Genomic DNA, 16,708 nt, shown 5'->3' on the forward strand with positions numbered 1-16,708 from the left:
TGGAAAAACAAGTATCCATTTTTGTCATTTAATGAATTATTTCTCATTGCCCCGAGTTTACATGAACATTCCACCAATAAGCATTTCTTTTGTAGTTTATATGACATGTTATTACATGTTAGTGACACAAGACTGGATAGTACCTTAGTAAAACTTTTGTTTACTGTTTTGTACTCAAACAAGTACTATGATTGAAATTTGTCTGTCAGTCCAGTTTAAGATCCATGTTGTATAAGAAGTCTTTGTTTACATTTTTTTAGTCAAACAAACAAGTACTATTGATTGAAATTTGGCTGTCTGTCCAGTTGAGAATCCAAGGCAAAGTATTTAAAGTTAGATATTAAAAATTAGGACACACACTCATTACGGTTGAAGTAAAAAAAAAAAAAAAAAAAAAAAAGTTTAGGTTTAACATGATTAAACATGTTCAATGGCCATTAGATTTGGATGCCACTTATACTGAGGAGATAGCAGGTAAGGTCACTTGGCAAAAATGTATATAAGTTTGTTTGTTTTTTATACATATGTATATATTTTTTGAAATGTTAACTACAATGAATGTTTTTTTTGTGTGTGTTGGACCAACTTCATTTGCGTCCTAAGGCCTCAGCCAGCTTCTTCAGCCTTTTCTTCAGCTCGAGAGGAAACTTCTCATAGCACTTTTTACAAACAGGCTTCATGTCAAACTCAACAAACTTGTTCCTGCAAAATAGGAAGGAGCAGCATGTTAAGACTCTGGGATTTCTCAAATTGGCGTCCCGGTTTGACCTCACTACAGGTAAAGCTTTGCTCATTAACATCAAATCCAGGCTCCCTTACAACAGCGTCCACATTTCCCCATTATCTGCCTCATATACGCTTTATTTATTGATGCTGTCAGGTCTCAATTTGCATGACAACGCTGTTGTAAAATAGTGCAGCTAGGGGAGGCTTGATCTTGCCTGGCCGACTCACTTCCTCTGCCTCGCCACCCACTTTTAAGAGGTTCTAAAATGCTTCATCAGTCAAGGCACTGCATATAGAGCAGTCATACTTATGGCCAACATTATTTCCTGACTTTGTCATTGCTGGATAGTTATACACAATATATAGTTCCCATATTCCCAAGCACAGCGGGCTAAGATTATGCAGGAGGCTGCCCAAATTTGCAAATTTTTTTATTGGTGAAAATATGCCCAATCAAGCAAATTCTGAAAATATCCTTTGGAAAACTTTCTTATTGGCATTAATAAAGAAATTAAAACGTGTATATTGCTAGGTCAATGAATGCGCCCCAAATACAGCGTACCAGCATTAAATTCACCGATTTGCTGTTACTGCGCTTGAATTCATTTGATGCGTTAATTTTTAAATCTGCATTTTGAAAAGTTACTAACTGTGAAATTGAGGTTTTGAACACGTTGGGTGGTTTACAAGACATGACAATATTTACTAACAAATTAATTGTGAGATCTAAGCACAAGCTATGAACGTTGAGTTTGCATTAAAACTGATGTAAAATCAGTGCAGATAATTGTTGTTTTTTTTGTCTTGTGCACAGAGTTTATATTTGAAAAATAAAATGTGATTTAAAATCATAATCTGCCAGAAAAAAAAAAATCCTGTGGCATCATCTAGTGGAATAATATTAGTGTTGATCACATTTAATTCATTAATTAATTGTGTTTTTCAACCATGTTCGAGATGTCCTGTTTTGTTAACTGTCCTTGAATGTGCTTCATGCACAAACGTGAAACAAAGTTTGTTTTTGCTTTTTAGGCCGCTATGCTATCTTATAGCGTTAATGAGTCTCATGTGAAGTTGCCTTTTTCATGCTGAATAATTTAACAACAGAATGCAGATGTTTACGTAACATGAGTTTATGATCGGGCGCATAAAAGCAGCACTGTATTGATGAGCTATCACGCGCCATTTAGGTGCTTTGCTGCCATCCTGTGGCATGTAAACGCAATTACAAGCCCCTTTTGAGGAAGAATGACATTTTCGGATTGCCTCTATTCACGACAGGATCTCTACTCCAAAACAGTGGGAATTCGCTGTACTGTGGATGGTGGGAAATGATGGAAACTGATGTTAACATCAATAGAAGAGAAGAGAGAAAAGATGCGCATGCGGTCATGCATATTCATGCCAAAGAGAAAAATCCCAAGCGCGCCAAACGACACAATAGATGGCAACTTGTAAAGACTTAAAACCTAGTTTGAAGCAGCAGGCTTTTTCTTGCGCTCGCGGCGGGCCAGGCGGCGTTTCAACTCCTCAGGCATACACTCATAGCAACGCTTGCACACGGGCTTCAGGTCAATTTCTACAAACTTATCTCTGTGATGCGAAAGGCGGCGATCACGAAGCATGTGAGAGAGGACGAGTGAGAGGACAACGGTATAAGATGTTAGTAGGCTGCTAGGCAAGTGCAATCGCTTACTTGAGGGTGAGCTTGGTGTTGCAGGTGGAACAGGAGAAACAGCTGACACACCAGGCCTTGTTCAGAGCAGACACCACTGACGGAGAGAACAAATGTGGTCACTTGACACTTTTTATTCAACCTTGTATGTAAGACTGCGCCCTGGCTGTTGACACTAACTCGTGCATTCCAGTACAGCAGGACTCAACCTTTTATTCAGCGATGTTCCCCTTGTGAAATATTTTTTAAGACAAGCACTCTCCAAACATTTTATGATTTGGGGTGGGGAAAAAAAATAAATAGAAAGACTTAAAACAGAGCGCTGTACAAACATTGTCTGAATTATTATACTTTGGCGATCCATTTAGAAACGAATATATTAAACAAAAGAACTTTATTGCGGACATAAAAATGACTCACAAAGTGTTGTCCTTTGGAATCGGAGTAAAGATCTGAAAAGCAAATTAGTAACTTGATGATTAATAAAATTCAGCTTCGAGGTGGGATATGACATTTTGGGTCAAACCATTCTGATCTAGGGGAGACTGGATTTTTAGGGTAGAGAAATTGACAAAAAACTTGAATATTTAATTGTTTTTATGAAGTTACAGTATTAAACCTTAAATAATTACGTAATGTATTAAATTTTAAAGGGATTTTTGCATTTATTTAAAATATATATATTAAAATCATTCATACAATCCGGAGTGGCTTCAACACACTGTATTTTCCGCACGATGAAACCTTTGAGAAAATTCAAGGTTTTTAGGTATGCCTTATAGCATGGAAAGTACGATATCCACATTAGAGAACTCCTGTTCTCATGCAGCGCTTCTCAAATACAAGTACAAGTACCCCTCGTGGGATGTGAATGCACTTCAGGGGTTATGTGAGATTTCAAATAGTGTTTTTTCAGGTATCAAGATATTGTATTTAGTCTTTTAATGTGGTGAGAGGAACAGTAACGTTTTCTTTACAAATGAAGAGCTAATAAACTGGAACATGAAACATCTTATTGCTAGATGGTATAGTATTATAGTGACTCCTTTACAAAAGGTTGTGTGCCTTTATTCTGCTCGGTTTTATTCAGATGCACATTGTCATTTTCGACGCAACTTTCCAGAAGAGAATGCAGAAAAAATTAAGATGATATTAAACATATATCTTTTGGAGTTTTTGTTGTTGTTTTGTTCTGTTTTTTTAAAATTGCAAAATGCTTTGCACTGGCTTAGGGGTACTCGGATGAAAAATATTTCACAGGGGCTACATCACTGAAAAAGGTTGATCAGTAACATTTGGAGGGGTTTTTTTCCACTTTTTAAAGGGTTTTAAATCAATACTCACCATCGCCCTCAATCACACGGTTGCAGTGGTAACACACGTCACCAAACAGCTTCAAAATAATAAAATCAAAGTTAGATATTGCAACAGAGGCCAAATACGTCATCCTACTTTTTGAAGGAACACGCGAGTTCATACCTGGTTATAATGCGTCTCGCAGTAAGCCAGGCCTTTCCTCTCATAATGGCGATGTCCGAGGAACGGCTTCTCACACTTGGCGCAAACAAAATGCTGCAAGCACAAAAACATCTTGGCTCAAAAAGAAAAAAGTCACAGCTCAAAATAATGCAACTTTGGAAAACAACTGGTGTCAGCGAACAAGAAAAGATGCAAGTATAGTTTGGGTTTTCTGTTAAAAGTGTTTTTCGATCCACACCAAAAAATATTTTAAGATTTTGTTGCTGGTTTGCTCTGTAACATCCGAAAAATCGCCCAAATCGTTGATCATTTTTTTCCAGCGTAAAAGCAGACGTTTGCTATTGTCTTTTTTTGATTCAACAAAATGATCATCATGACCAAAGGATTCGGATAAAAAAAAAAAAAAGCTCAACGGTAGGGCTCAAAAATCCCAGATTACTACAAATAATCATTCATTTGGTCATCGATTAGTTGTCGATTCGATTTTGCACCTTGTGAGTATCATCCAAAAACTTATAGAGGTGCATTCAATTCCAACAAGTAGCACAAGTTTAGCGACTAAGTCAGCGTAGCCTTCCACACCTCAACGTGCCACTGCTTGCCCATGGCGTTGACGACACGCCCCTCGATGGGTCTCCTGCACGCGCCGCAGATGGGCACGCCCATCTTGTCGTGGCAGGGCAAACAGAAAAGTTCGCCTTTCAGTTCCCTGGCTTCAGCAGTCAGCTCCTTCCTGCAGACAGTGACGTAAAGTGCAGACTAGCTATACATATACGAACTGTGGAGACAAGCAGACATGTTTTTTGAAGAGTGATGAAACGCAATTATATTTTCAATAAAAGAGTAATACATTCAATGATTAGACATTTCAAAAACGTATATAACTGTTATAATTGCAAACAATGGTGAATGCAGCACCTCCTGCTGTTTATAATGAAAAACGTTCTAAAGCTTACACATCGTCCCTTTAAGACTTACTTCTAATTCTTTGTGCATGCCAAGAATAATAATAATAAAAAAACGGTGATTGCCATCTAAATATTGTTTTGAGGCAGCTTGGTGAGTCAACTCTGCAAGCACAAGTGATACCATATCACTGAAGTGCACTGCGCTTCCATGAATGTTGAATGCGAGGCACATTAGACTTGGGAAAAAAATCCTCTAAAATAATGATGTGATGTATTTTTAAAATAAATTCAAATGTTATGACCTGTAACCCTTAAAAAATAAGCTTGTTTGAATATGATGAATTTGTATTTTAATCAAAAATGAGCATTAACAATTGCCTATTGAAGTTGCGTTTTGAGAGCCATCTTGTAAGATCCAAAAAGGGCACAGAGGGTATTCTCAGCAGAACTTGATTTCAATCGGTAAAGCTTAATACAATTATCTCCTATAAGGGGACAACATCATCCAGATTCAGCATATTTAATATTATTCTGTTGTGTTTTGCTAGATTAAGCAAAAATGGAAAAGTGCTGATTATCGATTATCGGGAGTATTAGCGGATATTGAAACCTTGACTTTTTAACACCAAGGTAAATCGTCAACACGATTATCGGCCCATGCCTAGCAATGAAACTTAAACATGGAGACGCTTGCGTAGTACTGACCCACAATTGCTGCAGTTGAAGTGGTCTGGGTGGTAAGGATCGTTCTTAAAGATCAGCGGATGCTCCTCGATGATGGCGTGGCATTTCTGGCAGATGTACTTGCCTAGGCCACGGGCCTTTTCTCGATTATGGCATGGGCGACACAGGTGCCTGGAAAATAAAGAACATTTGGGGTTTGTCAAGGTAGAACGCTTGGTAGGAAAAAAATGGCTTTTTCATGACATGCTGCATTTCTGAAGTCTGAGCATTGAGTTTTACGATTCTTATGAAGCCGCTTGGCATAGAGTAAGGCCAGAAGATATGGCCCAATAAAAAAAATATGATTTTCTTTTTATCGATTTAATGTAAGAAATAACCCCCAACAAACATCAACTTCAAAGGTATGATTGATGAAAAAAAATTTGTAAGAAAATATTCTGAAAACAAAAAAGAAAACTGATTTAAGATCAGTTAAAAATAAATTCAACATTCATAGTTTATGCATAACAAGCTTAAAGGGATAGTGTATATATTTTGTTATAACCAGCATTCAGGATTTAGCTTTTCAATTTTCCATTCTTCTGATTTTAAAAAGACTAATTTATCAAAGTAACTTAATTTTTTGCCCAGCCCCAGCTATATAGTTATGATGATAAACAAACCTGCCAGCATTTTTGACAAAGCCCACGTCAGCCAGCACAGCCTGGCAGATGTCACAGCAGAAGCAGTCAGGGTGCCAACTGTTGTTCATGGCCTTGATAACACGACCGATGATGAACTCACCTGAAAGAGGTCACAAGTGAAAAATTCATGTAAGTCTCTATCAAATGATATATAAGGCATGGAGGTAGAAAAATGTTTCAAGTTTTGGCACATTCATCTTTCAACGGTGCACATCTGTGCGTCAAAACTCGGCGTATGTGGCTGACAGATCAATCTTCCTTGAATGGAGTCGGGAAAAAAAAAAAATATAATCTTGAGGTTACCGTGTATAGGACGCACCTATATGTTTTGGCCTTCAATTAGTGTTTTATATTTGGGGAATTACAGCATTTGTACATCTATAGATTGAAGCAGGAATCATTCATTGAGTCAAAACATTTTGAAATGAAACCCGAATCTGAATCGAATAGTAGACCCAAAAATCTGAATCGAATCCCACGCCTATTGAAAAGTATTCGTCATTAAGGTAGGACGTCGTATCACTCACCGCATTGGCGACAGCATGGCGCAAAGAGCATCTGAAAGTCATGTTCGCAGTATTTCCTGCCTTCAAACTAAAAAAACAAAAAGATCCATTGGAGAAAGCACATTCAAAACACAAAAGACTTGAGGGACAGATGTTATTACCGCGAGCCGTGCTTGCAAAGAACTACACGGCATGAAATGAATACTACTTACCTCATAGAAGAGCCCCTCCGGAAACTGCTGGAAACACTGGGCGCACACAAAGCAGTGTTCATGGTACAACTCCCCATTGCTGTTGACAATCTTCTCAGTGGGAGCAAAGCCACTTTTACATCGTTCACAGGCCGCACTGGCCAGTGCATTGGCGATGCTGTCAGAGGAGTACATTTTTAATTTCATAATAAAAATTCATCCTGCAATTTGGCAAAGAAGATGGACACTGTTCACTGTTATACTGACAAAAGAACTGTTAAAAATCAATGTTGAAAGAAAGTATGTCAATTCAAAAATAGAACTTGAGCCACATCCTAAAGAACAGAAACAGTATTAACGTAACAAAAATATGTAGAGCAAATGAATCAAACATTCTAGCTAATCATAACATCCACATCATTTAAATAGTAACATATTTAACATAACAATATATAATTACAGATTTCACTCAAACAAATTAGAAGAGCTCCCAGGCTACTTTTTATCTTTCTAGTTGTTTACAAACTTGAGACTCAATATAAAGGCCTAAAGAAAAATGATCTTTATTCACCAATGTTTTGAACACAAATTTTCAAGTCTGTCTTCTTAACATAAATCTCTACAGTATAAAAACAAATTAACACTAGTGAGTCATTAGTGTGAGTAAACAAAAAAACTATTAGTAAAAAGAACTAGTTAAAAAACGTCACGTCTTACGTCAATTTATCTTTGCAAACAGAGAATCCTAGAAGAATTTCCTGCGAGGTAAAATTTTCTAGGATTATAGAACCACTTTCTAATTGTTGTTAGTACGTTTTACTAAAATCTATACAATCATTATAAAACCTTGCATTTGGGATGTGGCTTAAGTTCGTAGCCATCAAAGGACAAACACACAGACTTTGTCTGAAAAATAACAATATTTATAACTTTTTACATGTTGCATTCTCGTCGCTACGTATTCATTTAGCCGCAATGCAAAGTTGCAAAGGGGGCGAACTCGTTAGCATGCTAACTTGCTAACATTTGCTCTGAGAGATTAAAAGTGTCTTTACTGTGCTTTTCTCTTTGTGGTCAGTCAGTACATGATAAATATAAGAACTGAATACCCGAGCGTTAATAGACGCTTAAGTCTTGTTAAAATGAAGTTCTATTTAGCTCGGCGGTTATTAGTGTGTCTAGCGCTAGCTCTCAATTAGCAACAGTGAATGCTAGCGATGTATAGCAACGAATGTTAACACTAACCTTCCCGTCATTCCGGCCACCCCCAGCATCACCCCTCGACATTCAGGAATATAAAATCGTATTTCGTTAACTGCCCCGTTGGATCGTCTGCTTCTCCCTGAGCTAGTTTTTTTTTTTTTTTTTTGTCCTGGGATGAGACGAAGTTTTGCCTGTCCTCGTCACGCTACATGAAGAGACTTGCCCGCTCGATCAACCACCGCCCCTGTCACAACACACCGAGACGTATGACACAACTAGGACAATTGTTCGGCCGAATATACGCATGAGAATTTAGTAGTGTGTGTTATTGCAGCAAAATACGGATATAAAACATGTTACTAATACACTTTTTGTTAGTTTACATCGTGAGTAAATTATGGAGTAAATTATTATTATATTAAGAATTGATCCCTGGCTACAGACTGCAGTTGGAGGCGACATGTACAATTTGCTACTAGCGGACAATCTCCCAGTAAACAAAGGAAGACAGGAGACACTATCGAAGAATTGATTTTGGGTTTGACCTGCGATTCTACTTGCCACCAGGGTTCACTCTCCACAAGTAAAAACGCAAACAGGCGTGTTACTGTTGTGTTGGTGCAGAAAACATATTTTATCACAAAAAGATAAAACTGCCAAGTGGGGAACATTTGCTAGCAAAATACGAATGATTGTCAACCACGAACAGGCAAAGCGGTGACAGATAACAGATGGAAGATTTCAACACAGTGATTTAAAAGGTTTCCTTTATTGAACAGTCCATGGGCAATTGATGTCCTTCAATGAGTCCACAACCAAAGAGATGTGCTATTATGCGTATTTTTAGACATGATCCAGTTACATTCCCACTTGATTGCCAAGGAAAACGATATAACTTGAAAACATCTAAGATCGTTTCATCAGCCGAGATGTTAATTGAGCATTTCGGAAAGAGGAGTCCAAACCATGGCCCGTGGGGGCATTTGTGCCTCGCCATTCACATTTTGGCGGTCCCCAACATGTACTAAAAATACAGTTTCCTGACTATCTTTAACAGAAAGTCTTAACGTGGCAGATTGTTTATTAACTACATTGCTTGTTTTTTATTGCCACGTTTAATAAGTTGAAAGCAAAAAAGAAAAGTGGCTCTTTCATCTTTCTTTTTTTCTGTATGCAGTTCACACTCCTGATTTAGGATGATTTCCATTCTTGAATTTCATGATCAACTGTGACCCCCAAAAAAACAAAAAAAACAAAAACATCCCAACTACCATCAATTTTGAGTTGTACAAAATGGATAAAGGTCAGTTCAATTTCAACCTGAGGAGATGATGGAATTATTTACAGTATTGTCAGAGGCCCTTTATAAACTGTGAGTGTTGTCTCAAATATATCATACAAAACAATGTATATATCGAGGACTGTTACTGTACATCGGAGCTCAAAGTAATCAATCACGTTTATCAAACATGTTCCGAGTAACCTTCAGTTCAAATATTCGAGATTCATTACAACAGATTTATCCAGTTTGAAACAGATCATGAAAACTGCCATTTACTGCATATTTAGCCATTTTTAAATATTTAAATGCAAACAATCATTGGAATTGTGTGTGTCTGTGTGTGTGCGTGTACAACCAAAATTAGTACTGAAAAAAAAACATGCATAAATGTGATCACTGTACATTACGTACGCCAATCATATTATTCTATCCGTGTCGTCACATTTTTAACCAATCAAGTTAGCCCCGGTTCACCTACAACATACCCATAAATCTTAACCTCATCAACAAATAAATTAGCTTATAAAGATTTCTCACTACAAATCTTGATGTCCTGTGGAAAAGGATTATACACATTTTTTACAATGCTCTTCTATATATTGTAGATAATGAAAAATGTTAACTGTCAGTATACAGCTGAAATCAAAAGCATAGCAGTTTGCAATTTGAAGGGTTCTCCATTACACCAGAGGGTTCTGATTTATTACTCAATAAATACACGACAAACATGATACAAGTGCCACAGCGTCGCCTTCATTTCTAGATATTTCTGTTGATTCCCATGGAAAATGTCATCTCTAAAATCTGCAGGAACAATACGCCTGACAAACATGTAAGTTGCTCGGAGAACAAAGTGCTTGACGTCTTGTCGAAACAAAAACGAGAAATTTCAAGATATATAAATATACATATAAAATATATACAAAGAACAGCGTGGCAGACTTTCAAACAACTTTACATATTTCTTTTGTACGGCGGCGTGGGGACGCCAACAAGGAGTAAACATTTTTGACAGGCAAACTCGTTCGAACTTACTCGCGGGCTAAATGCTAAAGACTTTTTCCCATAATGCCATAGGGTATTTATTCTTGCATACGCAAATCCTGTAGCTTTATGGAGAAAAATACCAAATAAAAACATAAAAACTGGTAATAATGTTCACTTAAATCTCATACTTTTTGGTATGATCTTTTTTTTTCCTTTTTAATGTCTGCAATTTAACCGTTAACTACTTTTCATAGTGCTTGCGAATATTGAACAAATTCTCAAATATGTTCGAGTGTACTAGCTTTAAACATATTTGTGAATATGTTCGGTATGCTATGTTTTAGCATTTTCATTTCCAATTAGCTCAAAAGAAATCACGATAGAAAAATCACTGTAAAATGTGTATAATCACCGACAAGCTGTTTACTCGTCAGTAGCCGGACAAGTTAATCAGACATAAATGTATTACTGAATATATTGGTGTTATATTGAAGCATAAATTCAAATTAAGTGAATTATTTTGAGGATTGTAGCTGCTGTGACTCTAGCTGACCACTAGATGTCATCAGTGTGACAATTTTTTTAAGACTTGGAGGCATTGACTTTTTTTTCCCAAATCAATACGGCAAAGACCTCAAATGTTTACATTCAAGGGTAATCTGTTTGAACACACGTAAAAAACATTTGAACATACTTGCAAATACGTTTAAACGTATTTGCAGATACGTTCGAACATAGCCTAGTTTTCCAGTGAAGAAAACGTTAGCCTACAAGTACTTTATGCCCAAACGTATTTGCAAGTACGTTCAAACGCGGTCCGCTTGCAAATAACTTTGAACAAGTCTGCCAATCAAAAGTTGACTCCACATCGGCAGCAGCGCGGTAGGTACTTTCGGAACCCACGCGATCAGACGCAAATCTAAATAGATGAATAATTTTCCATGTCATCAAACGTATTATATTATCATAGTATAGTACATTCTCAACAACTCGTTATTAACAAACCAATCTCTCTTACGCGGCTTCACCAGGTCGGCATCATGTCTGGGAACCAGACGCGGCCCAGATGCTTGGACACCTCCCAGTGGATGTCGTCCAGCCCGTAGCGGTGATCGGGAACCAGCACCTCTTCCATGATGGATAACTGGGTCAGTCTGTCGCCGCACATCTTGACAAACTCCACGAAGGCGCTGCAAGACACTTCGCACTCTCCCAGGCCGATGGCCGACAGCTGCGTGCAGCGTTGAGCTATGCGGATCAGCTCCTCGTCCAGCGGCCGCAGCCCGTTGGCGCACACCACCAACTCCACCAGGCGAGGGCAGGTGAGCCCCACGCGGCCCAGCACGTCTTTGCTGACCGAGCGGCCGAAATACAGATGCGTGACGGGGAGCTCGTCTCGGAAAAAGGGGCCGAACTCGTCCTCGTAGAGGAAGAAGTACATGACCAGATTGAATTTGGGGGAGTGGCGCACCATGGCGTCCCAACTGCTCTTCTTGATCGTGTGGAACTGCTGACCCGGATTCTCGCTCACCACGTCGATGCGCAGGTGCTCCAGGTGGACGTGCTTCTCGGAGGACAGCGCGATGAGGAGTTCGTCGCTCAGTAAATGGTAGTTGAGAGCCAATTCTCGCAGGCCGTGGCACTGATCGGCCACGCACAGGATGCCTGGAAGGAGGAAGGGACTATTAAAACGACGTAGTTGCACGGCATACTTAGAAATCTATTAAAAGAATGTTGCATCGCATCAAAAAATATATCGATTTCTAGTCCCATCGGCCTGTTTACGCGTACTCCTGAAGACCTCAAAAAAACACATTCATTGCCATTGACTACTATGGACGTAAAAGACGATTTTTTACTAGGCTGATTGTGAATGAGTTAATGCAGCTGCAAAGCTCAAATTTTTATTTGTATTTCTCTTGGAGAGCAGTTTTGTGAATCACTGACTTGAGGAACAATTTTCTAATTATGATTGAGCATTTTTTTTTTCTCTGGGTTTTCTCCCAGGGATTTGAGGCAACTGATTTTACTAAACACTGATGTGAGATTAATAACAATGCAATGTGACACTATTAACAACAATACTGTGACATTATTAACAAGTCTTTATCTTCTCCTTACACTTATTGATGACCTTTTATTTTGTATTAATTTGAAATGTACGACTGCATTTGAATGTTCCATATGTCTCATCCTCATGTCAGCAGCTACCGGAGACATCAAAATAAAAACCTGGTAAGGCTATTGCATGGACGTCCATGTATTATTTGGTGTGGTTATTTTGAGATTGTAGCACATCGGTAGTTTATGTTGTTCCAGCGCTTGACGATTACCGCTACTCTTCCTCGTTTGCTGAGAGCAGCAGCCCGATCCATGGCAATTGTTCCGTAAGGTTCGCCGATTCAGTCTAACGAAACCTGGCACTCTTGAACCCAAACGGTGTCTTTCAAAACCCATTCGGGACGGTCGGCGGGTGCTTGCTTCTCAGTTTAGCGAGTCCGTGTGTTTACATGAGGCCAAAATTTACCTAGCAAAGAGCGACGCGAAATCGCTTCTTTCGAGCCTTGCATTTGTATTCCTCTGAAGACTTCATCTGATGTGTTAAAAGTTCAGACACCGAGCCGGGCGAAATTGATTTTGCTAAGATGGATTGCCGCACCAACTTTGCACACCGACGGCGACAACTGCTGATCAATCAAAAGGTCATGATCATTTATCACGAGGCCTCACTCCCTATTTTACGCTCGTTGTCCATACCTGCAGGTGACACGTGAGGACAACTGCTCATTTTCAGAAGTTTCAACGTGTCACTGTTATTGGCCACGAGGACTTTGAGGGAGGGGTCGTCCACGGGCGTGTCATCAATCTTCAGGGAGGACAACGATTTGGAGTTGACGAAAACCACCGTCAATGCTGAGATGAAGTGGGACTGTTGAATGGATGGAATCAAAGAAAAATATATTAGTTTATACCTGTGAAAATCTCTTTTACATTTGTGCTTGTAAAATTATATAGATGTCATTTTTTCCCATGCTAAACTTGGTAAAATTATTTAGTTTATTTTAAAATATAGTTTAATTTGAATAGCATGCAAATCGTTCATATTTTGAAAAGCGGTAAGTAAACAAACTACTGTTTTAAACATAGCCTAGCTTTGTTAGACAAAAAGACCTTTTTTCTGTCCTTAATACCACTGAGAAGTTATCGGGACTTGCTATCGGCGTATTCTGACAATTAGGTGACTCGGGTGCAAAACAATGTGATCCGGACATCCCTGCTTCTCTTGTCAGAAAAAAAATCAAACATGTGATGCAGATCAAAACGTAGGCATTCCAGCGACTAATCATTTTCTAACGTAGAACATTTCCCAGGACCACAACAGGAGGAACAATTCAAGCGTGGTGCAATTTTGTCTTTGATGATTGTCAACCGACCTTAGGCAGCTCCATGAAGCTGGGCCGAGCAGTGGAGATGAGGCCCAGTGTCTTGAGGGAACAGTTAACAAGCTGAGAGAGGATGTCGCACGCCGCTTCTGCTGACTCTCTGCTGCTGTCCACCTGGTGCAGACGAAGACAAAGGTTCCAAGATCAGCTGAGACCGCACATCCTCAGCTTATCATCACGGACACTTGCTTCATACCTTGAAGCTGACATACTGCAAGTGGTTGGCGTGTCTTTTGATGATTTGTTTAATGAGGTCAGGATGCGTGGCCTTCAGGTAGGAGCTCGCTGGCTGATTCAACTCAAATTCAAAGCATCGCCACAGCTCAGGCATGTGAAAAGCGTGATTCCATCCCCGGCACACCTGCATTTATTCAAAAAATGACCAGGATCTGATGTTATTTGTAGGGCCCAACCAATACGGACTTTTTGAGGCCAATGTCCATATTTGGGAAAAAAAAAAAAACGCTGATTACCAAACTATTGAGACTTTGATTTCAAAAAAATCAAAATAAATAAAATGGTGTCTACTCCCAATGCATTTCCGTCGGTGACATTTATTATTTTTTTACGATTCACGAGGTGGCCTGGTACCTATTACTCGCAAATAGCAGGGGTCAACAGTATATATCTTGCTAATGGGAAAAAGAAAACATCTTTCCTTTTTGGTTCACAGAATGCATTGTCTGGTGTAATTAATTAAGTTGTAAGGCCGTTAATTCTTGTCATTTGTGTTTGTCTTAGTAGTAGTTAAATGGGAGTCATATTTAACATGTCAATGCTTAATTTATGCTGCACCATGTATTTATATGTTATTTATAAACAAATTGCGGCCTTAGACTGGACGCCAAGTAGTGACAACCAGGTCAATTCTATTTCTTGGTCCAACGGGTCTAAAATTATTGAGCAAAAGAGGCAAACCACTTCTTCATGTCAAGTGTGTACCTGAGAAGCATACGCTCGATCCAGCAGAGGCAGGTACTGGAAAATATGAAGAAGGACCTCCTGTGGCAGGCATTCCCAGTGGACCACTTCTTCATCAAGGTCCCCATCTCTCCTCTGTTTACGAGACCGCTTGAGGGACCCGCTACTGCTGCCGCCGCCATCCTCCTGTTTAGTTCCTTGGAGACCTCGTTTCATCCTGCAGATTATATACAGGTAGAAGGCGGCAGTGGTAATATTGTAGTTATGTAAATAGACTTAGAGTACAATTTTTTGCAGAGGACTGATGGTATCCACAAGGTTTAATGACATTTAGTTTAAATTCAAACGTTTACTTGCAATGCTCAGAGGAGCAGTGCAAGTTACAAGCGGAAGTGATCAGTTTGTGTACTACACTAACGTTCGTGTGAGTATTAGCATACAGCTTTTTCGTGCGACTGCAGGAAAAAAAATATTTCAATTGCCCTGATTCACAATGGGCGGGGGTCGCTGTCTGGGACATTATCAGCCATTCGCCTTTGGTCCATGTTGTATTATTTTTCTTTTTCTATTTACTTTATTTACAGCTCAGCGCTTCAGTATTTGAAGTGACATCATGACTTTTTGTTATTTTTAACTTTATTGTCATGTGTGTAATTTAACGGGTGCCACCCAGAGTTTAAAATGAAACATTACAGCAGAATAATTTTGTTTAATTTTCTTTGCATTTCATTGTGCTCCTTGAAAAGAAGTTCAACAGTTGCATTTTTTGATTGGGGCATTGTTTTTCATTTTTCTGTTATATTAATGTATTTATTTAGTATATTTAAAATTCATCTCGTGCTCTTTTCAATACAGTATGTGTATTTTAAGACATAATCGCAAAAAGAGCATAGAAATGTGCATTCAATTCATATAATTAAAAGATAATGTATATATTAGGATAAATGGGGGAAGTTACTCTACTTTATTTACATATTTACAGTTGACCACTGCTATTCGCTGGGAATTGGGACCAGGTCAGCGCACTTAGCAATATTCTACATCTATGACACTAATAGTTTTTGAGTTACATACCAATACTTTACCAGTCTGGCCTGCTTGAGAATCGATTTTTCAGCATGTGGCCTCTGAGTTTAAATGAGTTTGATACCCCTGATACAGAACAAAAACTAATCAATTGACACTAATGACAGGCTGAGTTTCAGGAGAATATCGTTGTGTTATTAATTATTCAACGCTAATGGATTTCCTCAGTTATATTCTGGAATAATCATTTCAGAAGGGTGAACTAACTTCAGTATTTGCAACTCCTCAGTTCATCTGATACCGATCAACCATCACGTTCCACGGGTGGACACGCCCCTTTTTTCGCCAAAACAAACACAAATAGTCTCATGACCAATTCGTAAACTCGACGTTAAACTCATCGAAACTGTTTTCCGAGATTAGCAAACAAACACTGTAGTTAGTTTTGACTCCCGTGTTATGCTCGGCCCTGGTTAAAACCGCGCTCAAATAAATTGCTTACAAGACGAACTACATAAGAGCTCGGTTCGCTAACTCGCGTGTCATGTAGCTTAGCAAAGCCATTAGCTAGCACGTACTAGAAAATGGACATACACAGTTAGAAATCGACGAGTCAAACGCAGTTTCTCAAAATTTACCTCAAAATATCTTCCTCTTACCTTATTTCGCTTCTGGCAGCTGTTTGTTATGAAAAACAAAACAAAAAACGAGACGTCAGCTTCAACCAGGTCCGACACAACAAAACTGCGTTCGGGCTGCCCGACCGCTCAAACACATTGGATCATAAAGCGACGCGATTGATCGAGAGATTCGTAAAGAACAGTGAGGATGCGGAGAACGGAGATTTCCACGCGCGGTTTCGTCTCCAAACGCGTGACCCAGATTCGTAGCACAAGGCTGCTTCGGTAGTTAGTCAGTCGGCTAAAGATGGCGTTTGTGTTGCAGCAGGCGAGGAGCGGATCGGCTGCCTTGCGTTGACAGTGAACGGTCAAAC

At 39.0% G+C, this 16,708-nt stretch overlaps 2 protein-coding genes across 3 annotated transcripts; both read right to left on the bottom strand.

The window, feature by feature from the left end:
- Positions 1-14: 14 nt before the first annotated feature.
- Positions 15-8,294, bottom strand: lims1 (LIM and senescent cell antigen-like domains 1). 2 transcript variants are annotated; one of them, XM_088413701.1, is made up of 10 exons: positions 8,098-8,294; positions 6,874-7,030; positions 6,683-6,749; positions 6,135-6,255; positions 5,494-5,643; positions 4,463-4,613; positions 3,881-3,973; positions 3,746-3,794; positions 2,423-2,498; positions 15-702 (listed from the first exon to the last, which is right to left on the bottom strand). In XM_088413701.1, the coding sequence occupies exons 1-10, from the start codon at positions 8,124-8,126 to the stop codon at positions 588-590; spliced, it is 1,008 nt and encodes a 335-aa protein (XP_088269827.1). In that variant the 5' UTR covers positions 8,127-8,294; the 3' UTR covers positions 15-587. The 2 variants fall into 2 exon arrangements, with proteins under 2 accessions (XP_088269827.1, XP_088269826.1); XM_088413700.1 differs by lacking the exon at positions 15-702 and adding an exon at positions 712-2,319.
- A 511-nt stretch (positions 8,295-8,805) lies between these two features.
- On the bottom strand, positions 8,806-16,671 carry LOC148424246 (F-box/LRR-repeat protein 3-like). Its single transcript, XM_088413898.1, has 6 exons — positions 16,374-16,671; positions 14,710-14,905; positions 13,964-14,128; positions 13,759-13,881; positions 13,082-13,253; positions 8,806-11,989 (listed from the first exon to the last, which is right to left on the bottom strand). The coding sequence occupies exons 2-6, from the start codon at positions 14,902-14,904 to the stop codon at positions 11,349-11,351; spliced, it is 1,296 nt and encodes a 431-aa protein (XP_088270024.1). The 5' UTR covers position 14,905; positions 16,374-16,671; the 3' UTR covers positions 8,806-11,348.
- Between the last annotated feature and the right edge of the window lie 37 nt (positions 16,672-16,708).

The sequence above is a fragment of the Hippichthys cyanospilos genome, chromosome 4, assembly GCF_059441005.1.
Source record: "Hippichthys cyanospilos isolate Australia breed blue-spotted pipefish chromosome 4, RoL_Hcya_1.0, whole genome shotgun sequence".
Classification (NCBI taxonomy): Eukaryota; Metazoa; Chordata; class Actinopteri; order Syngnathiformes; family Syngnathidae; genus Hippichthys; species Hippichthys cyanospilos.